Source organism: Lissotriton helveticus, chromosome 3_1, assembly GCF_964261635.1.
Source record: "Lissotriton helveticus chromosome 3_1, aLisHel1.1, whole genome shotgun sequence".
Lineage (NCBI taxonomy): Eukaryota > Metazoa > Chordata > Amphibia > Caudata > Salamandridae > Lissotriton > Lissotriton helveticus.
This window is the reverse complement of record NC_136061.1, coordinates 1,871,186,805-1,871,212,578: the sequence shown is the minus strand read 5'-3', so window position 1 is coordinate 1,871,212,578 and position 25,774 is coordinate 1,871,186,805. Positions and strand designations below refer to the sequence as shown.

Genomic DNA, 25,774 nt, shown 5'->3' with positions numbered 1-25,774 from the left:
AGCCGAATAACAAAAACGCTTTTTCTCAAAGTATCGGTAACCTAACTTACCTGCTAAGTGAATTTCCTCCCATAGGATAACATTGGTGATTCTATGTGAAAAAGTTCCAAAGTGTCAACTTTTGAAAAGCAATAATATTCTTTAAAAATCGTACCTATAACCAAAACGCATTTACTCACCTGTTTCAGAAATGTCCCAGGGCTGAATCTAGGATCCAGTCCTGTGTTAGCAAAAGTAATCTGAAAATTACTTTAAAAGCCCATTCATTCGAATGTACTATACCTGCAATGTGTTGCAAACTGCTTACTTAAAACTGTAACCCAAACCAGTACAAGTTACACTGCTATTTTGAACTGTATTCTTACCAGTAATTTACTACTGAAAAGTATTTTTATGCTTACATGTACCAGGCTTGCTTGGTTCTAGAAATAAAACAACAGTATATTTGTCATACAAAACAATTGACCTAGAGTTCCGTTCTTGAGTGTGTGAATCCATTTGCTGACTGAGTATGTACATCAAAAGCTTTACACTGTCCTCTGATACTGCCTTACTGCTCGACCAAGCTACCACTTTAGAGAGTAAGGTTCTATCTAACTAGCCTCTGCCAAACCTCTGGGGACCATTGGACTCTATACACACTGTACCTCACTTTGGTGCAGTATATATAGAGCCAGTTTCTTATAGTGTTCCCCCCTTCCGATCTGAAGAATTCTTTTTTGACTTGAGGATGTTCCTGTTGTAGGCATTTCTGGCCTGGCGTAGAAGTTTTAAGTGTGCGGCTAAGGGGTGCTGTCTCCAGCTTCTTTCTGACTGCTGGAGGGGTCGCCTCTCATTGCTGAGGGACCCATTGAACCAGGGGTTTCTGTCTTTGGTTTGAGTTCTTTTTAATTTTAGAGGGGCAATGTCATCAAGAATGTTAGTTATAGTCCCAGAGTAATGGTCATTGAGGTCACTGACTGATGTGATATGGTGGGGGAGGTCAGATTTGCAGTGAGCTGCCAGTTCCCTGGGATCAAGGTTCTTGGTGTCTCTAGCCCAGCCTTTAGGAATCACCTGTTGCGATGCCAGGTAAAAGGAAAGTGATGACGTGGTGGTCAGACCAGTCACAAGGGTCAATGATTCCTTAGCGATAATCCAGTCTAGAGTGGCGCCTTTAGAGTGTGTGGCGAGTGAGCAGACTTTGGTAAGGGCTTGGTCGGCCAGGAAATCTTTGAAGGCATTGACATGAGAATTTTTAGAGTCGTTCCAATGCAGGATGAAGTCACTGAAGAAAATGTCTTTAGAGTTGGGGGAAACCTTGGCTGTGATGATTTCCATGAGGTGATCAGTGAAGGCGTCATTCATGCCTAGGGGTGGTAAAAAATGTGCAGACTGCACAGTTGGGTAGTGTTGCTGCATATGTAAAGTCTAAGGTGTTCACAGGCGCCTGGGGTGTCTGCCAGGAGTTCTGTAACAAGGAGGTTAGGGCGGTAAATGCAGGCAATACCTCCGCCTTTTTTGCTACATTGCCTATCCAGCCTTGCGATATTGTGATGTGGAGGGACTAGGAGGTCCAGGCATGGAGAAGAGGATTCGTTGAGCCATGATTCGGTCAGGATTACTAAGTCAAGGTTTTGACTCCGTATGAGATCTGCAATGTCGGTGGCATGCTTAACTACTGAACAGCATTAATTGGGAGGCCAAACAAAGGGGGGGGGGGGTCAGAGAGAATGTCGTGTGAACGGGCGGACAAGGGTACTGGTGCTAGGTTACTATCAACCACACTTCTGTTGCGGAGTGTAGCTGATCTATTGGGGTTGATTGCGACCAAGTGGATGGCATGGTGGCATAGGGGTTTCTAGGTTAGAGTTGTAGGACAGGAGGATGGCTCGAATTTCCTCTTCAGTGAGGTCTAGAGGACTAAGGGTGAACAGGGGGAGAGTTGTAGGAGAGGAGGCGAGCTAGAATTTCCTTCTCCGAGAGGTGGCATGGTTGCTTGCGAGGGTGAAGGTGTCTCCCTGATAGCGGCAATGAGAAAGGAGGAACGTGGAAGAGTATATGAGAATGGGCTTTGAAGTACAGAGAGTAATGAAAGAGGAGAGACAGCGCGAGAAAATGGATAAAAGACAGGAAAGAAGGAATGCAGAGAAAGATGGGAGAGTAGAGAAATGATGGAACAGGGAATGAAAAGAAGAAAAGATACATGATGGGAAAGGAGAAAAGAAGGAAGGATAAAAATAATAGAAAGATAGATAGAGAAGGGAAGGAGATTTGGGGAGAGATTGAAGGATTGGGCTTCAGCATAGAGAGAAAAGGGGGCGTTTATGGAGAGGATGAGCTTTGGAAGTGACATAGAAAAAGTAAGAACTAAATACACACGAAATGAAGAGAAAACCAGGGGAGTGAAACATAGCAAGTAGAGCAAAAGAGGAGGAAAAGAAGGAAGGAAGGCTAAGACAATAAGGAGAAACACAAGGAGATAGGGAGACAAAGCTGTGACAAACACAGAGGTCGGAGACCAGGACCGGAACAAGAAGAGTGAGAGAAGCTTAGCCAAGATATAGATTTGGTAAAGTAAGGGTGGAGTGAGTAAAAATAGGGAGATTTGGAGGAAGGTGGGATTTAGACTCAAGAGAAGAGACTGGATGAGGGAGAAGTGAAGGAGAGCGGTAAAGTGGGAGGGATAAAGAACAAAGAGAACACAAAAACTCAAAACTGAAGGAAGGAGATAAAGACAAACAAGAGAGACCGAGTTGAAATGGATAGGGGTGATGAGAGGTGGAAGGAGAGGAGCAAAGGTAGATGATTGGTAGAGTGGTAAGGTCACCAGATGCAGTGGCACCGGTGCCCAGGGGTGCAAGGAGCCCATTGCACATTTGTAATGGGTGTCTTTTAATTCCAACTCAGAGGCGAGGGGGTGCAATTTTTCTGGTTTGCATTAGAGCCCATTGCACCCTTGGTAACGCTACTGATTTTGATAGGTTGAAGTCTTTACATGCTTTCATATTAAGTTGTTGCTTTTCTTCAGTGCAGCAAGCCTTGGCTGCAGCACATTGTGCATCTGTATTGCTGCACAATGAGGAAAACAATTAGAGGGAACATTGACTCATGCGTAGTGTCCTTGTTTTCATTGACAATACATGCATGTTCTCCTTTGGTTTTTAGAATAGTGTTTAACTAATCTGCTCAATATTTGAGACAGCTTGACATTGTTAGATAATTTCCCCTGAAACAAAGTGCTACAGTACGGACTATTTTAAGCTTCTATACGTAGGCCATAATCTTTTCCAACGAGCAAGAAATAGGCACAAGTCTATGACTATGACGAAGATGTTAATACTAGCAGTCTATTTTTACAGGCTATTAACTTTACCTGTCTTCTACCCTCACTTTTATTGTGGTTTGTATCCGTCACATAAATGCTGTACTGCCTTAGGAAAATGAGATGTTACACGTTTTCTTTATATGTATTTACAACTTCTGGTTCCAACCGTTAACATCTAATTTGTAATCTTCTCTGTTCGGTTTAACTAGAAATAGATATGCTAAATGCCTCAGATGGCATAATAAAGTGATTGGTTCCAGATGTACTTGGACAAAGTCTGAGGTTTTTCTCCTAACATAACAATCATTTAAAAACTGAGACCTATGTAAAACAAATTAACATGCAGACTACAAAACAAGTGACATTCATAATGGTGAAGCGTGCCAGTGGATAGTATTTCTTGTGGAAATTAAAATCAAGCTATGACAATTGTAGGTAATCTATTCTTTGTTGTATTTCTCAGGTATTTATTTACTTAAGAATGTTTGCAACTGAAAGTGGATTTGAATTATTGCCTTGCAATCGATATTCATCTGAACAAAATGGTGCTAAAATTGTAGCAACAAAGGAATGGTGAGTTTAATGTCTTCTGTGACCGCTTTGTTTTTAAAGTTTTTGCAGGAAGTGCAACTTTGGACCAGCAACATGTTTTGTTGACATTGTGTTTTTACCCTAGCTAGCCACTTGGCACCCAGCCTCTTTTTATGGTATGTGGATTTTTTTCAGGTTTTAAATGCTCTGTTTGGCCGGCTTAGCTATTTTATTAAGGGAAACATTCATAGGAGCACTCAATCCTTTTGATAACAGTACATGGTTACTTGTACCTTAGATTAGGAATATGGATGAAAAGCAGTTAAAATAGTTGTGTCTTCTCTTACTGGAGTTTGCAACATTTCAGCTAGAGCACAGAACAGGCTCATGTCTTGAGAAAAATACACATTAGGCTTGTGTGCCCAAGATATGCAATATTGTGTGTGGGCAAAATTCAGCCATATGTCAACTATCTTTATTGTAATTTTATTGTATAGTGGGGGTAATGTGTGATGCCGGCTATGTAACCAACACATTCTCTTTACCTGGTACTGCTAATGCATGACCGAGCTTCAGTGGCATCTTTTTACTGTGCTCAAGACTTAACTACTTTTAGTTTGATGCCTCATTTTTTTACACCCAACCCCTCTGTTTCCAATGTGGAGAGGCTGAAGTACAATGGGGAATCTCTAATACACTCCAAAGTGCCCTTCGTTGTATTTGTGCCTCAACGGACCGCTGCAACTGTTCAAGGTTGACCATACCATAATTACCAGTACTATGTACGCTAGTCTCCTCTTTGTGTACAAGACTTTTAGGTATAAAAGTGATTTGTTTTGATTGCCACACATTCTTTGTATTCCAGTATATTAGATTGCAGCTAAATCATACAATAAATCCCTGAAACTAAGAGTGAAGGCGTCTTGTAGGAGTCTGGTAACAGTATACAATTCTCTCACGGTCCATGTGTAGCTATTCAGGCCTTTACAGGTCGTTACCATCTCCTCGTTTTGCTCATGGATCACTGCAATGTCTCTTTTGAACTTGCTGTAATTAAATAAACTTATTTTCTTCATGCTCCATTCTGAGGTCTTTGAAATGTTGCAGAAGTTGTCGTACTGTATGCCAAAAGCATATTCAGATCATGCAAAATCAAAGCAACAAGTTCCTAATTTGGTCAATCTGGCTTCTGCTCCATAATACATGCCAGTGTTATTAAAATTTACCCTTTCTAATAGAGAATTCTAGTACCAATTTCTCTCCTTTTGAATACTCTCTAGGTGTTAGACAAAATCTGTAAACCTTTCAGCAGTACCTGTGGGCGCTGGAAGGTGGAGCATAGCATAGATAGGCACCACTCCCTTGCATTGACATCAGTTCCTTTCTTTCCACTCCACCATACGCGGATCCCGCACTCTTTTTATATCTTTCATAGACCTTTCACCTCACATTCTTCAGTGTGCAAGGGATATCACCCCCAACAACTACGGGCTTTAAACCTTGTAGAGACTTGCAACAGATATCTGTGACAAATCCTACCCACCTGGTGTACTTGTGGTACCTGGGGTCGAGCCACCACTTGAACGCCTGCATCAACTGTATCTTGATGAATCTGAAGGCCATCAGGGAATGCAAGGCAAAACTGTATATCGCCAAGCATAAGACGTTTCCATGTTGGGTCTCTCCAAGTCGCATTCCCTGTCGAACATTTGTACCCAGTCTCGTTCCTGGATTCGTCAGAGATGCTTGAGAGACTAGAGGCTGAATCGAAGGCATCAGGTAAATCTAAAAAGAGACACAAGAAATCGAAGTTGGACACTGCTCCTTAGCACCACTCTTCTTGATCTCTCTCTCTCCTGAAGTCAGCTGACTTACAAAAACTATCCCCCATCTCGGGCAGACAGAACCCAGTTTCCAGGGCCAAATGCCATACCGCTTCAGATCAGAGAGATTCACTCCGCCATGCTCCAGCACTTTGGATGCCTACCGCTTCCCTCTTGTGTGCTTGCTGACCCCTAGGAGCAGAGAGACACTTTTTTAGACTACTGTTGACAGGTTTGCCTTCAGCGCCAGTGTGGTCTCTTTTTGCCTTTTGCTCTCATTCTTACTGCAACATTTCTGTGCCATTTCTCTCGCTCACTTAGCCTCTTTGGGTCATGTCTGTGCTGTTTTTCCTGCCCTTTCTTCCATTGATGCGACTTCCGGGCCATTTTTCTTTCGCTTTTTGCCTCCTTTTATTATTTTCTCACTCTTTTCTTATTCTCGCTCTAACTTTTCTGTGCTGTTTTCTTTCCTCTTTTTGCCTTTGTGCCATGTCTCATTTTTTTCTCACCCTCTCTGTGAATTTTGTAGGCCGTTTGTCTTGCTCTTTTGCTTTTTTCTGCCATTTCTCTCACTCCTTTTCTGAACTTGCCATCCCTCCTGCTCCTCTGCACCTCTTTCCCACTCTCTCTACGCCCCCTTTTCCCCCACTCCTTACCTTCTCCTTCACGCCTCTCTCCTTTGCTGTCGTTGTGCTTCTTCCAAGCCTTTTCTACAGTTCCCTGCGCTCCTCCCCCTCTCAGGACCTACTTAATGGTGACCGCAGTGCAGACGTGTGCAGGGCGCCCATTTGTTGCTGGACAGCACCCAGTGCCAGAAACACTGATCTGCGACTGCCCAGCCACTTTCCTTTATGCCTTGAACCTTAGATGCCACATCACCCTCTTTTGGCGTGGCGCACCTCACAACATGAAAGGAGCCTTCACCTGCTCCCTCTGCCGCTTCAACTGCACCACCATGTCGGCAACTGCAACCAAGAACATATCCATCACACCCACCTCACACATACTAAAAGACCTACCAATAAACACATGCTGACCCCACACACACCAATAGCATGCATTCTCCTCAATGCATGCTCACTCAGGAAGCATACCACAGAGATCTGGGAGCTGCTTGAAGACGCTGCCCCGGATCTCCTCTTCCACACAGAAAAATGGCTGGCCACAGCTTCAATGCCAGACATCGCCATCACCGCCAGATACAAGCTCTCCAGGCAAGGCTGCCAAAACAGGCACGGAGGAGGATTTGCCATAGTATACAAAGACAATTTCATCTGCACCACCTCTACTAAATACAGAACAAACCACATGGAGCCTCTAAACTTCAAATTATGAATCACAACACATAGAACTTCAACAAGTGTAAAACCAACTGCACCAACACTCTTGAAATGAAGCAACACAGCAGAAAACCAGAACACAGCCAGCTGGTACATAGAGGACCTCAAAATGACCAAGCAACACTTCAAACAACTGAAACAGAAATGGAGAGCCAGCAAAGCGGAACTGGAAAAAACTGCCTTCAAAGCCACCCAGAGAAGGTACCACCAGCCCATCCAAAAAACTAAGCCCTAGTCAAACAAATAAACACCAGCTTCAACAGCAACAGAGAAATATTTGCAATATTCAAAATCTTCACCACACAGAAACATCAACTCATCACCAGATCTGAAGAATGACCTCTCGAACTTCTTATGCAGCAAAATCACAATCATATACAGCAACTCATGCCTTCACCAAAGGAGAAATCCTATCAGTGAGGCTTTCACCCTCAATACTCAAAGCCTCCATCAGTACAAAGCTGCCAATTCATTAAAATGAAACCCTCAACTGACCGTACCACATTCACCAATTACCTATCGAAATCCCTCCTAATCTAGTATTGGATCTTTCATAGATTCATATGCTTGAATCATTACCCATCGTCGAAATGGGGGTCTGGGACTCCCACTTCGACGATGAGGAAAAGATTCAAACATGTGAATCTGTGAAAGATACCAATACTGGATAACTGAAGTTGCAGATAAGTAACTCGTTTTCTTCCTTACCCAGCCAAAGTCCTGTAAAAAAAATCAACAACTGCTCCTCCAACCACCTCCTAAACACCAGCTTCTCAACACCATACATTCAAGATCGGACCCAAACACAGTAGGAAAGCTGCCCTTATAGCAGCAACGGATGACAACTGGATGATCCTCGATGTGGGAGACCGCAGCTCTCATCCTTCTAAGGCTATCTGCAGCCTTTGACTCCGTCTCGACCGCATCCTAATTTAACGCCTCCGACGTACTAGAACTTATTTGCGGAATCCCACAGGGCATCTCGCTCAGCCCAGCGCACTTCAACCTCTACGTGACTCTCCTGGCTGATGTCATACGAACTCACATAATAAACATCCTCACTTATACCGATGACACGCAACTGATACTGTCACTCTCGGACAAAACACCCAACACCAGAAAAAATTTCACCACATGCATAACAGAAATAGCCAGCTGAATAAAATCCAGGGTGGTGGTCCTTCAGGAAAAACACCTCGCCATGAGACTCCACCTGGTGTCCCACAGACCTTGGGCACACCCCTGCGGCCGGCTCGCAAGAGAGACACCTTGAAATCATCATAAACATCAACTAGACATGACCACCCAAGCCGTTGCAGTGGTCTCAGCCTGCTTCAACACACTAAGAATGCTGAAAGAAATCTTCAAGTGGCTACCAGGCAACACCATGAAAACGATCAACAAAGCCTTCTTCAGACTAGACTTGGAAATACCCTGTACACAAGGATTATCAACCTGCTAAGAAGAAGATTGCAGACAGTCCAAAATGCAGCAGCCAGTCTAGTCCTCAATCTCCCCCGCCAGGTTCACATTGCACCACACCTCAGGGGACTCTACTGGCTCTCAATACACAAGCGCGCACACTTTACACTCCTCCGCCACAACTACAAATCTCTCTACAACACTGGCTTTGCCAACTCGAACAACCACATTAACTTTCACCTCACCAACCTTCTAAAGTCCACCGTTCTACATGTCTCTTACTAGCCCTTATCCCACGAATACACAAATGCAGAGCAGAGGCCTTCTCATAACTTCCCCTAAAGCCTGGAAAGACCTCCCACAACACTTCAAAGCCCCCTCCTCTCTTCTTAACTTTCGCAAGAAGCTAATGACCTGGTTCTTACCTAGGGTTGGCCTCTCACCTGCTACAGAGTGCCAGTTTACCCTCACTGTTGATTAGCACTCTGTGAAAACACCAATAACATTACACAGGTGGCAATAGGTATGGTTTGGTCTGTCTCCATTGAAAAATTCCTATTTTTTTATTTACTTATTTATTACATTTGCCAGAGCAGTACATCATGAAGGTTGTTGTTTGCAATGATACATGATATTGACATAGTTTGATATAGGCAGTTGTTCAATATAGTAGGTTTACTCATTACAGTAGGTACAATATGTATGTCTCACAAATCAAACAGTATGCATAACTTATAAGTCATATACATTCATATGACTGTAGGACGCTGGCTCTTTATCTAGTGGACCAGAACAAGCCAACAGCCTCATCGCACCCCACCTGCGTAATATCATCAACCTCTCCTTCGAAAAGGGCGACCTTCCCGGAGAGCTGGAAGCACGCCGAGATCAACGCCCTCCTGAAGACACCCAAGGCTGACCCGAGCGACCTCAAGAACTTCCGGCCCATCTCCCTGCTTCCGTTCCCAGCGAAAGTCATGGAAAAGATCGTAAACACCCAGCTCACCCGCTACCTAGAAGACAACAGCATCCTGGCCCCATCCCAGTCAGGCTTCCGCAGCAATCACAGCACCGAGACCGCCCTCATCATCGCCACAGATGACATCAGAATCCTACTCGACAACGGCGAGACAGCGGCCCTCATCCTCCTGGACATTTCTGCCGCCTTCGACACCGTCTGCCACTACACACTACGCACACGCCTCTACGACGCAGGAATCCGAGACAAGGCCCTGGACTGGACCACATCCTTCCTCACCGACTGAACCCAGAGAGTCCTCCTCCCCACGTTCCATTCCGGAACCACCAAAACCATCTGCGGCGTCCCCCAGGGATCCTCCCTCAGCCCGACGCTGTTCAACGTCTACATGGCCCCCCTCGCTCGCATCGCCAGACTACACGACCTCAACATAATTTCCTACGCCGACGCCGCCCAGCTGATACTCTCCCTCACCAAGGACCCCCTCACCGCCAAATCCAACCTACACCAGGGCATGAAGGCTGTCGCCGATTGGATGGAGGCAAGCAGGCTCAAGCTGAATACGGACAAGACTGAGATCCTCTGGCCTAACCCCTCAGTGTGGGACGACTCCTGGTAGCCAGCATCACTGGGAACCCCCCCCGGCACCAACCAATCACGCACGCAACCTTGGAGTCATCCTCGACTCCAAGCTCAGCATGACCAACCAAGTCAACGTAGTCTCCTCCTCCTGCTTCCACACCCTCCGCATGCTCCGCACGATCTACAGAGGGATCCTGACGGACACATGGAAAACCGTCACCCACGCTCTCGTCAGCAGCCGACATGACTACGGAAATGCCCTCTACGCCGGAGCCCCGTCCAAGCTCATGATTGATTGAAGGTACACGGTAAAGAATCCAGGCAAACCTCAATTGGCTTACAGAGGCACGAATTATGTCCTAAAGTCTTTCCTTTTTGGTAGTGCGAGCGGACATTTATCGACATTCAGAGAGGCACAAAATGAGACGCACTCTAGAATAAATCTGAGACCAATTTTATTTCTATATAAATGTTGATACCAAGAACTTTGAGAGCAAGTAAATACTTTTTTAAATATTGTATTTTGCAGGTAAGTAAAGGCATAGAGCATACATGTATAACGGTTGGCTTATAGGCATCTACTTCGGCTCTTAAGGTCGTAGGGGGCCAATGTCCATAGTACTATCAGCTCTTTCTTGTTACCTTCCCTGGAGCGTCCGGGTGCAAAGGTGCTGGTCATGTTGGTAGCTGTGCGCACTACTCTGGTAAAGAGGGGGGGGAGGCACCCAGAAACAGGCTGTAGAGGCGGACTTGGGGACAAATCCTATAACTCCCAAAGCTGTGCTCTGGCCACTAGTGTCCAGGAAACAAGGGAGCACAGTTGGTTTGTTGGTACCTGGCTGAGGGGGCTCGGTGCAGAGCAAAGAGGTCGGCTGCGCTCTGTGTGTCCTAGAGCCTTGCGGTCGTCAGTCTCGCTGGTTGAGGATGCAAAATCAGGACAGCTAGTCTACTCTCGAAGTGGGTCTCTGTGGTGCTGACGTCCCTCTACGGCTTGGACTCTCACGGTCTTGGCTTGCTGCAAGGGTTCCTGTACCCTCGGTATTGGTCCTTTGCGGCTCCCGTTGGTCCTGGTATCCTCTTACTTGGTATGGGTGGACATATCTGAACTTCAGGTTCACAGGTACCTCTTCCTGGGGGGCTGTGTTGTTGGGCAGGCTGGTGAACTGCAACTTATCCAGTATTGGGGTATCTTTCATAGATTCACATGCCTGAATCATTCCCCGTCGCCGAGGCGGGAGTCCCATGGTATATAAAAAAGCAGTGCCAACAGTAAATTACAGTAGTAGGCCCTATGAGAAGGCCTAAGGCCTAGATTGTAGTAGCCTATCTACCTCATTATACTAAAAAGACCAAAGTCTTTGCACCAGCCAATCAGCTCACAGCACCCTCTAGAACCCTCTCTGCAGAGCCAGTTCTCCTCAGATTTTCACCGGACGTCGTGTGGAAGGGAGTCTCCCTGAGTCTTGACTCAGTTTCTTCATCAAAGCTTCAGGATGTCTGACAAGAAGGCCTTGTTTAGACCTTGTAGAACATGTGAAAAGAAAAGGGTCCATGTTGATGACCAACATAAGGACTGCATTTATTGCCTTTATCCAAAACATGAGGCAAGAAATTGCAAGATCTTCCGCACCTTCCCTTCTAAAACTTTAAGGGATAGGGAGGCCAGAGTCCTTTTGTGGCTAAAATCCTCTTCTACGGATGACGAAGACAGAGCCTCTACCTCCAGTAAGGGAGCGAGATCTCAAAAGGATAATTCAAGTGAGGGGAGAAAACATGTTAAAACCTCCCACTCCACTTCAGGCTCTTCACAGAGATCTCCATCTAATATCTCTGGAGCCTCAGCCACCAATGAATCTTCTAAGAAAACCGTGAGTAAGAGTTCTTCTGTCTCCTCACCTGTGACTACCATTTCTATTTCTACTTCTTCATCTACGGCTATGATCTCCACTACAGCCATTACTTCTCCTATCCTGTCTACAATAATCTGTATTGTGGCTATAAAAACCTTCGTCGACGACAGCCTTGATGACGAAGAAGCACTCTTCGACGAAGAAGCCCCCGTCGACGAAGTCATCTACGTTACCATCGACGACTGTCTCGTCGACGAAGAAGCAAGGTCCAACCACGATGAACCCGTCGACGACGAGTCCGTTGACGGCAGCCCCTTCGACATCGAGCCCGTCGACGATTGTCCCGTCGACGCCGAGTCCAGTCCGTCGACGGCGGTCCCGTCTAATACATCGACGACGACTCCTTCGATGAACATATCGACGACGATATCACCGATGGCATCAAGACAAATAGATACTGCTTCAGTTAAGCCTTTCGCTGTGAAACAGGCTTTTTCTACCCCGTTTTCTTCAAAGACCTTTCAATTAGTATCATACCAGAGGCAGCAAGGATCTTACATTTCACCACTTATGCCATCTCATCTACTATGCTGATGACGATGAGGAGAGTTTTGAGGATGATGGCAACGAGGGAGCTTTTGGAATAGCTCACCATCCCTCAGAATTAAATATTAAATGCCAGGAGGATGATGGAGAAGAAGATGTTTATTCTGGGCATTATTATCAAGAGGACATTGTAGTCCCTCATCATTCAGAATACCGGAGGAGGCCTCAGGTTTCGGAGGCCAACCATTTACCACCAAGCCTCATCCAAGATTTACAGGCTATGCTGGCAAATTACAAACAATGTTTTCCGCCTCAACAGGTTGTGCCTCCAGCCCAACCTACTGTTCCAGTTCCTCAAACTGACGTTCCACCTCCCAGGTCTCCGGTCACAGAAAATCCCACAACCGGCCTTACCTACGCAGACCTCGGACACTTCTTCGGATGAAGAAGTAGAGGAAGGAGAGTTACCTAACAATCCACCGTTGGATCCATGGGACAACTACGTTATTCCCATGCTGTCTCCACCAACTCCACAACCTTCAGACTCACCGCCTGAAGACATAGGTGGTTTTCATAATCTCATGCAGCGAGCTCCATCTAAATTTCAGTTGCCGGTGACAGTGGAGCAGTCAGAATGTTTCCTCCATGATTTTAAAGAAGCTAGGAAGGTGTCAAGAGCCATTCCTATTATAGATTATATCTGGAAGGAAGGTGTCAAGGTGATGAAAAACCCTGCTTCAGTTCCAGCAGTGTTGCCCAGGATTGACAAAAAGTATCGTGCTCCTCTCACTAGTCCTGCATGCCTCATTGGACACCCGCGGCCGGATTCGGTCATATCACAGGCCGCGCAGCAAAGATCAAAAAACCCAGCCACCCCTATCACTACACCCCCGGATAAGGAGGGGCGTCGTTTGGACATTATTGGTAAGAAATTCTCCACCTTGGCTGCTGCCTCGATCAGAGCTGCAAATTCTTTAGCGATTATAGGGCGCTATGATCGCCAAATGTGGTCCGAGATGACTGGTTTCATTAATCTAATCCCAGAGGATAAAAGACAGGAGGCACGTAAGATCTTATTGGAGGGAGAACGTGCAGCGGTAGAAACCATCCACTGCGCTTTGGATATTGCTAATACGAACTTTAGACAGCTGGCAGGAGCTGCAGTTCTCAGACGACAGGGCTGGCTAAAGGCTACCACCTTTAGGCCCGAAGTCCAACTTAAGATCCTGGACATGGCTTATGATGGAAAAACATTGACGAGGCTCTCCTGGCAATCAAGACGGATACTGACACTGCAAGATCCCTAGGGTCATTGCAGTACAAGAGAGGATCGTTTAAAGGTGCTAGAGGACGTGGATACTCCTCTTGAGGAAACTACTACCAACAAGGCAGACAACATCAACCTCAGTACCGGCAAAGTTATCAGTCTTCTTATCGACAGTCCAGAACAGCTAGTTTCTCTCGCCAAGGTGGACGGAAGCGCACAAACAATCAAGGGCGAGACACTCACAGAAAACAGTGAGATCAGCCGGGCCCCAACCTCATTTCCTTCCCTCCCTGTGGGCACGTAGATATCTGCCTTTCAAGAACAGTGGCAGCGGATTACATCCGACCAGTGGGTGCTGGACTTAGTACAACATGGTCACACCCTGGAGTTTATCACCAAACCTCCAATAACTCCGCCCAGGGGTCCCCCTCTCCATCGTCTTCACTTATTGTTCAAGGAAGTTCATTCAATGCTCCTCAAGAATGCTATAGAAAAAGTTCCAGTACATCAGAGGCACACAGGCTTCTATTCCTGTTTTTTCCTCTTAAAAACAAATCAGGGGAATGGCGACCGATTCTAGACCTGCGCAAACTCAACAAATATCTCAAGAAGCAGGGCTTCCGCATGATCACTCATTCGGAAATTCTAAATTGCCTCAACGAGGGAGATTTTATGGTTTCCTTGGACATGGAAGACGCATACTTCCACATCCCAATCCACCCAAAACATCGGAAGGATCTCCGTTTCACTGTGGCTGGCGCCCATTATCAGTTCAAAGGTTCGAGGCATGTGGGCTGCTGAATTCATATCTATAGCATAGATCGCTGCCTAGTGTTGGGTCCGGATGATTGCACATTGTTGTCCTGGAAGAGTCTTCGAAGTATCACGAAATAGGTGGCTCCTCCCCTGGACTACAGTGCGCATGGGCATCGACTCCATCCCCAGATTGTTTTTTTCCGCCATTGGGTTCGGATGCATATTTGATCACTCAAGTTCGGATTCGATAAAAACTTTCTTTTCGGCCCGAAGGCCTTTCCTATATCATTGGTATTGTCTTGCGTTCGGTGCCCAGCTCTGTTCCGGCTCAGTTCCCGAGTCGGACATCCAGAGGAGTCGCGTGGCTCTTCGGTGCTCGAGGCCCAGTCAACGCAACAAGACTTATTCGACGACACATCATGGAACGGAGCCCTTTCAAGAGGTGCCCCGTGTGCAACTCCAAGTATCCCCACATCGACGTCCACCCGGTGTGCAACAAGTGCCTGTCGCCGGATCACGATGAAGCCAACTGTATGGCTTGTTCTCGTTTTCGCTCCAAGAAGACGATTCGACTTTGGCGCGACAGGAGGCCCAGCAGACGGCACCTGACCCGGTGAACATTTTCGATACGGAGGGAGAAGAAGCAGACGAGCAGGAAGTTCGTGAGCCGATTTCCATTCCAGCGGCAGAGATTGACTCCAACTAAGACGCAGACGTAGAAATGCTCGATACAGAAGACGTCGTCGACAAGGTAGGAGACGACGATGAGGCCTATGGGGCCACGGAAGATAGCTCAGGTGAAGAGCTCTGCCCCGTTCGGACATTAACTAAGGCTCAGGTCGAGGGATCTCCACATGGCCTTACCCAAGATCTTACACATAGATCCACGGTCTCGACTCCGGGCCCGGCTACGGACACTTCTGCGGAGCCGCCATTAGTCAAATCGAAACTGAAAGAGAAAGCTTCGGTCTCGAAAGACGCTTCTACGGAGCCGCCATTGGTCAAATCGAAACCGAAGGTACAAGCTTCGGTCTCGACAAAACCGAAAGTGATAGAGGCACCGTCGAAACAGAAAGCGCCTGTCGCCTTGGTCGGCTCCACGTCTTTGGACCTATCGATGCAGATGAAGCCAAAGAAGGTTGTCGAACAGGTGAAGTCGCTCAAGGGCGTCGAGCCGAAGGCTGGGGCACCAAAAGCGCTTGTCAAGGCCGTCGACCCGAAGACGTCAACGCCTAAGGCCGTCGACACTGTCAAAGGACTCGGAGCTCCAAAAGCTGTCGATCCTGCCCGTCGGACCGACAAGGCCAAGAGTACTGCTCCCCTCGAGTCCGCACATGGTAGTGGCTCAAGAGCACCTGTTCAGGCGACGAAACCGTCCGCATCCTTCACGAAGCAGGTGTCGGACTCGTTGCAGCGCATTAAGGACAAGGCTTCCGCGGTCGATCCGAAGGATACTTCCACCCCGAAGCCAGCCGCTAAACCGCAAAAGTCAACGGCACCGATTCAGTTCACGCTACCGCCAAAAGTGGCGCCAAAGGCGTCCGCGCCCAGGAAGGTCGTCGAGGCGTCCATGACGGTATCCACGGGGCCGAAGCCTACCCCTGCAGTTGTAGGCACAAAACATCGACAACCCCTACTGGAGGAGCAGTCGGAACAATTTATCGACGCCGACACCGGTAAACTTTCCATCTACAAGCGAAAGATCACTCCGGCACAGCCTATGGAGTCATACACGATTCCTTTGAAGAAGAAAAAGGATTCCACAGATTCCCCAGTTCTTGTTGAACTGCTTAATCCACGTGCTCAGGACACTGCTCCACTCTCGCCCACTTACTCGGATGTGGAGGCTGGGGAAGGTGCCTATGATGAATACAACTATCCTGCCGACACTGATCCTGAAGATCAGCATGACACATGGGCAGATGCTGCGGACCCAGGGGATCCACAAACTGCCCCGGACACTCAAGTGTATACTGTCAAAACCTCCCCTACTGAGGATTCTGCGGGATTTAATGCGCTTATTGAGAGGGCAGCCAAAAATCATGACGTCCAGCTTCATGCTGACCCTATTGAAGTAGACTTTCTGTTTGACACCTTTCCCACCTCTGAAAACACAGTTGAGACTCTGCCAATGCTGAAGGGTGTCTTGAAACATGCTGCAGACATTTTTAAAAAACCCACACGTGCCAGGGTTAAAAACCCCAGAATTGAAAAAAATACAAGCCGGCACCTGGCGACCCTACCTACATCAGCCAGTTGCCGTTGGACTCGCTAGTTGTTTCTAGTGCCCGGAAGAGGGCAAATTCACAAACTACTGGTGATGCTCCTCCCCCTGACAAGGAATCTAAAGTGCTGGAAGCATCAGGGAAGAGGGTGGCGGCTCAAGCGGCCAATATCTGGCGCATTTCTAACACGCAGGCACTCTTGGCCAGATATGACGGGGCACATTATGATGCACATTATGATACACTTGAAACCCTGTTACAACACTTGCCAGACGAATATAAGGAGGCAGCAGAGATGCTCATTCAGGAAGGGAAACTCATCTCAAATGCTTCTATTAAGTGGGCACTGGACGCTGCGGACACCGCAGCCAGGGCCATTAACACCAGTGTAATGTTGCGGCGTAAGGCTGGCTCAGAATCTCCGGGTTCAAACCGGAGATACAAACCACCATCCTGAATCAGCCTGTAAACCCTGATCACTTATTTGGACCTGAGGTGGACACCACCCTGGAAAAAATCAAAAAAGACACAGAGACTGCAAAGTCTATGGGGGCTCTCCAGTCCCAGCAGTTCAGGGGTAGTACTTTTCGTCGCTCAAGCAATAGAGGTGTTTCCAGAGGCCAGATGTCCCAGCAAACACAGTACACTAAGAGTGGTGCACAAACCTCATACAACAAACAGAGTAGAGGTGGCTATCGCGGAAACAGCGCCAAGGGCAGAGGTCGTGGAAACAACAGCTCCCGATCCTCCGCCGCGAACAAACAGTGACGCCTTGTCCATGCCCCCCGACCATACAACACCAGTCGGGGGGAGACTCCAACAGTTCCTGCCAGTCTGGAAATCCATCACCACAGACAGGTGGGTCAGAAAGCTTATCCAGTACGGTTATTGTCTGGAGTTGACATCCACTCCACCCAACATACCCCCAAAACACCGTCCTATGTCCACAGAGCATTTGCACTTATTGCAGCAAGAGGTACTCGTCATGCTGCAGAAAGGGGCAATCGAGGTCGTACCAGTGGAACAAAGAGGCACAGGAGTGTACTCCCTGTACTTCTTAATCCCAAAGAAAGACGGGTCCCTCAGACCCATTTTGGACCTCAGACCCCTAAACCTATACATTCTATCAGAACACTTTCATATGCTCACACTGCAGCAGGTTCTTCCGTTGCTCAATCAGGGGGATTTCCTCGCAACATTAGATCTAAGAGATGCATATTTTCACATTCCGCTACATCCGTCACACAGAAAATATCTCAGATTCACCATTCAGGATCAGCATTACCAATTCAAAGTCCTCCCTTTCGGAGTGACTACAGCGCCCAGGGTGTTCACAAAGTGCCTGGCGACAGTGGCTGCGCACCTCAGGAGACAAAACGTTCACGTCTACCCTTATTTGGACGACTGGCTTGTCCAAGCGAAGTCGGCCCAGCAGTGCGCTGCCAGCATGTCCCACACCATTCTCCTTCTTCACAATCTGGGATTCTCACTGAATTACCCAAAGTCGCACCTTCAGCCCGCCCATGTGCGACAGTATCTAGGCGCAACAATAAATACTCTGGCAGCCACAGCACAGCCAAATTCTGGAGGATCAACAGTATTCAATTGCTGATACAGAAATTCAGGCCGCAACACTCGCTCCCCGCACGAGTGTTCATGCAGTTGATAGGCATGATGGCCTCCTGCATCTTCATAGTCCCGCACGCAAGACTACATATGCGTCCGCTTCAAGAGTGCTTAGCACGTCAGTGGAATCAGGCTCACGGACAGTTAAAAGACCTAGTGTTGGTGACCGGTTGTGCATACAACTCTCTGCATTGGTGGAATCCACACAACCTTTGCAAGGGACGACCGTTCCAGGAGCCTGTGCCACAGATCATACTAACGACGGACGCATCTCTCCAGGGTTGGGGAGCTCATGTGCTCTTCTACACAGTGCAGGGACTATGGACAACGCAGCTAAAGAGGCTGCACATCAACCACCTAGAGCTGATGGCAATCTTCATGGCAATGAAGGCATTCAAGGTACATCTGTGCAACAAGGTCGTGGTGATCCGGACGGACAACATGACGGCCATGTACTACATTCGGAAGCAGGGAGGTACACACTCTCCACAGTTGTCTCATCTGGCTCAGAGCATGTGGAAGTGGGCCATACAGAGGAACATCTTCCTCTTGGCGGAACACCTCCCCGGCAAGGACAATCAGATGGCGGAGCTGCTCAGCAGGTACAGCCACCAAATGCACGAGTGGGAGATCATTACTCCACCCGTACTTCCAGCAGTGGGGTCATCCAGAGAACGACCTGTTCGCCACAAAGGAAACACAAAATGCCAAAGCTTTGCCGCCAGATTCCCGCACCCACAGTCGCAGGGCAATGCGATATGGATGAACTGGTCAGGCAAATTTGCGTACGCTTTTCCCCAGCACCTCTAATACCGCTGGTGGCACGAAAGCTAACGCAGCACTCGATGACGCTCATCCTGGTTGCTCCAACGTGGGCACGCCAACCATGGTACACCACGTTTCTAGACCTTTCCGTGGTACCGCATCAAAGGCTGCACCTCACACCCAGACTTTTGACGCAGAGCCATGGCGACATTCAGCACCCAGATCCGCAACAGCCCAACCTGGCGATCTGGCTCCTGAGGTCTTAGAGTTTGGCTACCTCAACTTGCCTCCTGACTGCATAGATATCATACGGGAGGCAAGAAAGCCCACCACCAGAGCATGCTACGCAGCCAAATGGAAGCGGTTTGTCATTTATTGCGTAGACCACAGCATTAACCCTCTTGACGCGTCCACGCACAACATCATTTGTTATCTATTACATCTTTACAAATGCAATCTGGCATATGCTTCCATTCGAATTCATTTATCCGCCTTGCGGCTTATCTGCAAAACAGGCAGCATCTCTCCCTTTTCAGAGTGCCTGCCATTAAAGCTTTTCTTGAGGGGCTCAAACGAGTCATTCCTCCCAGGACCCCGCCTGCTCCTGAATGGAATCTTAATGTGGTCCTCACCCTACTGATGGGTCACCTTTTGAGCCTCTACATTCTTGCGAAATTCAGTTCTTAACATGGAAAGTGGCTTTCTTAATAGCCATTACGTCACTGCGACGTGTTAGTGAGCTCCAGGCGCTCACTGTACAGGAGCCATTCATTCAAATTCACTCAAACAGGGTGGTGCTGCGCACTAACCCTAAATTTCTTCCAAAGGTGGTTTCACAGTTCCATGTCAATCAAACTATTCAACTGCCTGTGTTCTTCCAAAATCCTGAGTAGGTGGCAGAAAGAATGCTCCACACTCTTGACGTCAAAAGGGCTTTGATGTACTACATTGATAGGACCAAAGATTTTAGGAAGACAAAACAACTTTTTGTTGCCTTTTCCGCACAACACAAAGGCAACCCCATTTCCAAAGCAGGTATAGCCAGGTGGATCGTTAAGTGTATTCAAATTTGCTATCACAAGGCTAAGCGCACTTTAACGATCCCCCCAAGGGCCCACTCCACCCGCAAGTTGTGGGCCTCCATGGCTTTCCTTGGAAATATCCCTTTAGAAGACATTTGTAGAGCAGCCACACGGTCTACCCCACACACATTTACAAAACACTACTGTGTAGATGTGCACTCCAAGCAGCAGGCAGCTGTAGGGCAGGCTGTTCTAAAAACACTTTTTCAAACGTCAGCACCTGGCACAGGCGGCCGTTGCTAATGGAGGGACTGCTGTATATTCTATGCTATAGATATGAATTCAGCAGCCCACATGCCTCGAACTGAATATGCTACTTACCAGTATGCATCTGTTCTTGGCATGTAGGGCTGCTGACCTTCATATCGCCCACCCTCCTCCCCGGCGCCTGTAGCGGCTGCAGAATTTACACTTACTCTTAGCATGGTCATCGCTCACTCTGTTACACTCCATCTTCGCCACAATGGCTAAAAACAATCTGGGGATGGAGTCTATGCCCATGCGCACTGTAGTCCAGGGGAGGAGCCACCTATCTCGTGATACTTCGAAGACTCTTCCAGGACAACAATGTGCAATCATCCGGACCCAACACTAGGCGGCGATCTATGCTATAGATATGAATGTCAGCAGCCCTACATGCCAAGAACAGATGCATACTGGTAAGTAGCATATTCATTCCCCCATTTGGCCTCAAGTTGGCGCCAAGGATTTTTACAAAGTGCCTGGCCCCAGTAGCGGCAGCACTACACGCATCAGGGATCCAGGTTTTACCGTACTTGGACGACTGGCTAGTCAAAGGTCCATCAAAATGCAGGGTGCAGAGCGACATAACAGTGTGCCGCAATCTCTTTGCATCCCTAGGTCTCACTATCAACGATAATAAGTCTCAATTGGTTCCAAAAAGAATCCTTCTTTTCCTAGGAGCTTGTCTGGACACGATACAATGCAAAGCATTCTTGTCTCAAGAAGAGCAGCTTCGTCTACAGACATTGGTCATAAAAATTTAGAAAAGAAAGTCACTTTCTGTTCGCCTCTTTGCGTCACTTCTGGGAATGTGTTCCTCAGCCATAAATCTCATTCCGTTGGCATGTCTCAAAATGCGGCCTCTACAGGAGGAGCTACATCTCCAAGCGACAGGCTCATTCGAGGACATTATCGAAGTCACCCCACGTATAGTGGATGCTCTGCAATGGTGGACACAACTTCACAATCTAAAACAAGGACTCACGTTCTTACAAACTCCTCCAGACTTCGTCCTGACGACCGATGCGTCCATGGAGGGCTGGGGAGGCCATCTCCAAGACTTGCAGGTGCAAGGCAAATGGTCTCAGAAACACAAGAAATGCCACATCAACAGTCTAGAGTTGAGAGCCATCTTCCTATCTCTACAGGTATTCCTCCCCAGAATCGCGGGGTCTTCAGTCCTGGTCCGAACGGACAATACCACCAACATGTTTCTACGTAAACAGGCACGGAGGGACAAGGTCAGCAACACTATCGCTGCACGATATAACTCTCAAGGCGGAACATGTTAAAGGTCTGCACAATACCCTGGCAGACAAGCTAAGCAGATCCTTGTCGGATTGTCACGAGTTGGAGCTGGACAACACGCAGTTAAACAAGATATTTCAGACTTGGGGCAAACCAACGTTTGATTTATTTGCGACCAACCAGAACAAGAAAGGCCCGTATTACGCCAGCAGATACCCTCAACAGGGGTCAAGAGGAAATGCCCTGTCCATGCGATGGTCAGGGATCTATGCTTACGCCTTTCCTCCGATCCCTCTGATTCCACGAGTGTTGCGCAAGATGAAATTGGAGAGCTGCCGTTTCCTTCTAATTGCTCCCAGATGGCCTCATCAATATTGGTTTCAGGAGCTCACGTTGCTGTCACAGGATGGTGGAATTCTAAAAATCTGGTTAATTTCAGGGTGCCTACCTTAGGGTTGGTACTAGCATGAGAAGGGGGGCATGCAGATAGAGTAAGCCTTAAGGGGTCAGCACCCTGCTTCATTTAAATATGAGTGCTTATTTTAAAATCAAAGAAAGATCAAATCTAAGAAAGCAGTGTGACCATAAAAGCAGAGTCCATTTTGAGGTGAAGGAGCAAATGCTCAATTGAACGCTCTAGGGCAATGCTTTATGAAACATTAAGGTGCAAGTGTTACATTATATCATCTAATTTTATCAAATTTAGTGTGCCTGGCCTCCTTCTCCATATGGTGGAAGATATCATAATAGGGTAATAGTCCCAGCCTATATTTCAGGAAGTGTGCCTTGGACGGGGTGCTGTATATTTCTCTCAGGTAGCCTTGTGTAATTTTGAAGTGTTATCCACCCATGACTACGCTTGGACAGGCTCTGACTGTACCCAAGGGGAGCAGGGGCAAAACTGATTTACATATGGCTTGGTACAATCTGGGGTGTTGTGGTGAGCAAAGAAAAATGGTTTAAACCCAGATCTGTGACTGAGGGTGAATGTTTGATTTGTTCAGCATTTAGTCCAGCATCTGTTTTTTTTTGCTCATTGCCATATGACGCAAGCATCCTCTCCCATTCCTTCGACCAAAGGTATGAGATGTCATTCTCATGGTCTTGTAAATCCTCATTAGTTGGACCAACATGGTTGTTAGATTTCCCTTCTGACTCGTCACAATGGAAGGAATTGTCACGGCCACATCGCAGCCCTGCGGAGTTAGACTGTTGTTGTTGTAAGTCAACTTACTTCTACTCCAATGCATAAATATTCTCAGTTTGCTGTGATTTCACTAAGAAACCACAAATGAAGACTTCATTTAACGCATTCTAAATAAAATCACCGAGCTTGTATTCAGATTCCCAACATGTCGAGCGCTTTAATGCTTCAACACTTCACCCCAAACAAAGATGGCACACATGTAGGGTCACAGTGCATGACCTAGCAAGAAAAGAGTGGCGCAGCCTCTTGCGTTGGCGCCTGTGTAGTGTTACTGCCACGGTAACACTACTTTATTCCTAAGGTATAGAGCCATAGCACCTCAATTCCTCACATAGTGGGTAACAACTCTTGTGACATATCCAGAATTAGAGCCCCTGTTGAAAGATAACAACATGAGCCCAGTACAGGTTACACTTGTGGTGACCTCACCATTCCTAGTCCAGTGGCTCTCCTATTCCTTCACAATTCCCACTGTGCCATTGGTTAATTCATCAACACCTGTATGCTTTTCAGAAAGGAAGCGGGTGAGGGATGCACATACAAGCAGTGGAAGGGGATGTGGTCCTGCTTATGTTCTCTTGAATAAGTACTATTGACTATCTAGAAAATGTCTTAAGAGGTAGGCTTATATATGGTCTCTAGGTGGTAGGATGCCCACAAATTGTGAATAGAAAGAACCTACAGAATGAGAGGAGCAGAGTCACCATCAAGGTGTCTTAAAACGTATATGTGCCTTCGAAAGGTAGGTATTTGCTGCTGTTGTATGTGTTTGTGATGTTTAAATGTGAAGATATAATATCACTTAGAGGACATTATTTAACTTTGTTAGTTGAGGGAGACTAAGTGGAATGTTATGTAACAGGCTCTTGTGCCACGGATTCAAACGTTTACCACTGTTAAAATAAGAAGAATGCGCTTGTATTTAGGACTTTTCTTAATATATATTGCTCTTCTTATAGGAAACGGAATGACAAAATTGAGTGGCTGGTGGGTTGCATAGCTGAACTTTCAGAAGCAGAGGAAAACATGTTACTCCGTCATGGAGAAAATGATTTCAGTGTCATGTACTCCACAAGGAAGAACTGTGCTCAACTCTGGCTTGGCCCGGCAGCATTCATCAACCATGGTGGGTGATTTAACACTTGATGCACTGTTAGCGCTTTCCAATCTGTCCTCGACGTATTGCGATAGTACTTTGCAGTAGCATTATTTGCTAAATGTTAGATAATTGATCTGATGCGGAGTGCTGGCAATCACCTTCACTTCCAGATTTGTCGACTTATGTATGCCAACTTTCTTGCCACGTAAGGTGAAGAAGCTCATTAATGTTTGGTAATTATGATTTTTTTTTTATTCTCTCCGTAATAAACATTAACTTTCTACCCGCTGCCGCCAACTTTTGTGGCCAGGATGGTAATTGTTTTGCAGCTGTTTTTCAACAAGAAAACTGTCTTGTCATAGAGGGTCCCAAGTGTGAGTCAGTAGTGCACCACAACCATTGTGTGAAAAACTATTCTGATTTTTCCACCTTTTAGTAGGGGGCAGAGATCAGCATCGTCCAGCATCTCGCCTTTGTTAGATTGCTCCTAAGAATTTTGCTCTTACAGGAACGGGCTATTTAGGTTTTTGTCTATTTTTGATCATCTTAGTTAATACCTTCCTCCTACTGATTCATGCAATGCTTAGAGCATCACATTGGATGTGAAGGATTGTTCTCTGCTGCCGAACCAGAGACTGCTTTTTTTGTCTGTGAATCTTTCATCTGGTACGTTCTTAGTATTCTTTGCTGGAATAAGGTCATGGTCACAGAGAAATTCTTATCAAGAGGGAATCGGTAATGAGCACACACATTTATGAGCAACAAGATCAGTGATCGCTTTGACTCTTATTCTGTGTCCATCGATCTGCTGTTCGAGACGTGCATCTTTAAAGCACACACATTTTCAAATGTCTCACTGATGAAAAATTTTAAATCTCTCAGGGTTTGGAAGCCTGAGGCATTCGGTGATGTAGAACTCCTTGTGTGATTCTGAATGTGCCATAAACGAGTACTCTTCCCTGAAATTAATTGTTTAAAAAAAAGAAGAAAAAAATGCTTTCTTCTATTGTGTGCTATCCCTGTAATTGTGCTGCTAAAATTGATGGGGGAACCATGGCCTTTTAATCCATTGTTTTTTTTAAATCTTCCTGCTTGCTTATTGCTGATTTTAAATCTACCCGGGAAAGGGGGAGTGGTGCAAGGGGGTTCCCTGGGCCTTACTGACATTCCAGCATCCTCTTCGCTGGCATTCGAACAGGCACACCTGTTCTAGTGGCCTTGCTCACAATTTCTTTCTTTTTTGCCACCATTTTGAGTCTTCGAAACACTGCTCTGTTAGCCGGCTAGTCATTTTTCTCTCGGCCCTATATCAGGATGGCCACAGCAAGGGCACGCCAAAGGCAAGTTGAAGTGTGCCAAAGGCAAGCCCGTCTGCGCTCAAACAGGCTCAGGGGCCAAATACCTTGCCCCTCTTGGGTCTAATTTGAGGATATTTTCAGCTGAATAATTGAAAGCTCTCTCGGGTTAGTGCTTTGTTGCCTGTCGAGCTTCACTTGATTTATCTATGAGTGCTTTATCATGCACCTTTTGTAACTTCCCTAGATCCTCAAACTACCCAGGTGGGTAGCACAACAGGGTGTGTTCTTTTAGGACACTTGCGGGGGAATATGGAGAAGCCTGTTTTGCATTCTGAAGAGAGCAGTACGTTTCTCTTTTACAACCACAATGTGCACTCTCTTCCCAGACATCAGCAAGTTTTCTACTATTTTGTGGTGGACCATATGCCAGATGCCATGTTTCTGACAGAAAGGTTATTCCATTAGGAGGAGGGGCAGACCAAATAAATTGGGTGGGGCAATCGGCTTCGGTTTAAAAAAAATATATATATATATATATAAATGCAAAATTCAAGAATTGTCTCTTCCTCATTGTGAAG

General features: G+C 46.8%; 1 protein-coding gene across 3 annotated transcripts in view; it reads left to right on the top strand.

The window, feature by feature from the left end:
* Positions 1-25,774, top strand: part of KMT5B (lysine methyltransferase 5B) — a 300,700-nt gene that overhangs the window by 171,021 nt on the left and 103,905 nt on the right. For all 3 annotated transcript variants that reach the window (XM_078682852.1, XM_078682850.1, XM_078682851.1), the window contains 2 exons: positions 3,771-3,880; positions 23,759-23,925. In XM_078682852.1, the coding sequence (XP_078538978.1) occupies positions 3,771-3,880; positions 23,759-23,925 (277 nt within the window). The remainder of the gene's footprint in view (positions 1-3,770; positions 3,881-23,758; positions 23,926-25,774) is intronic.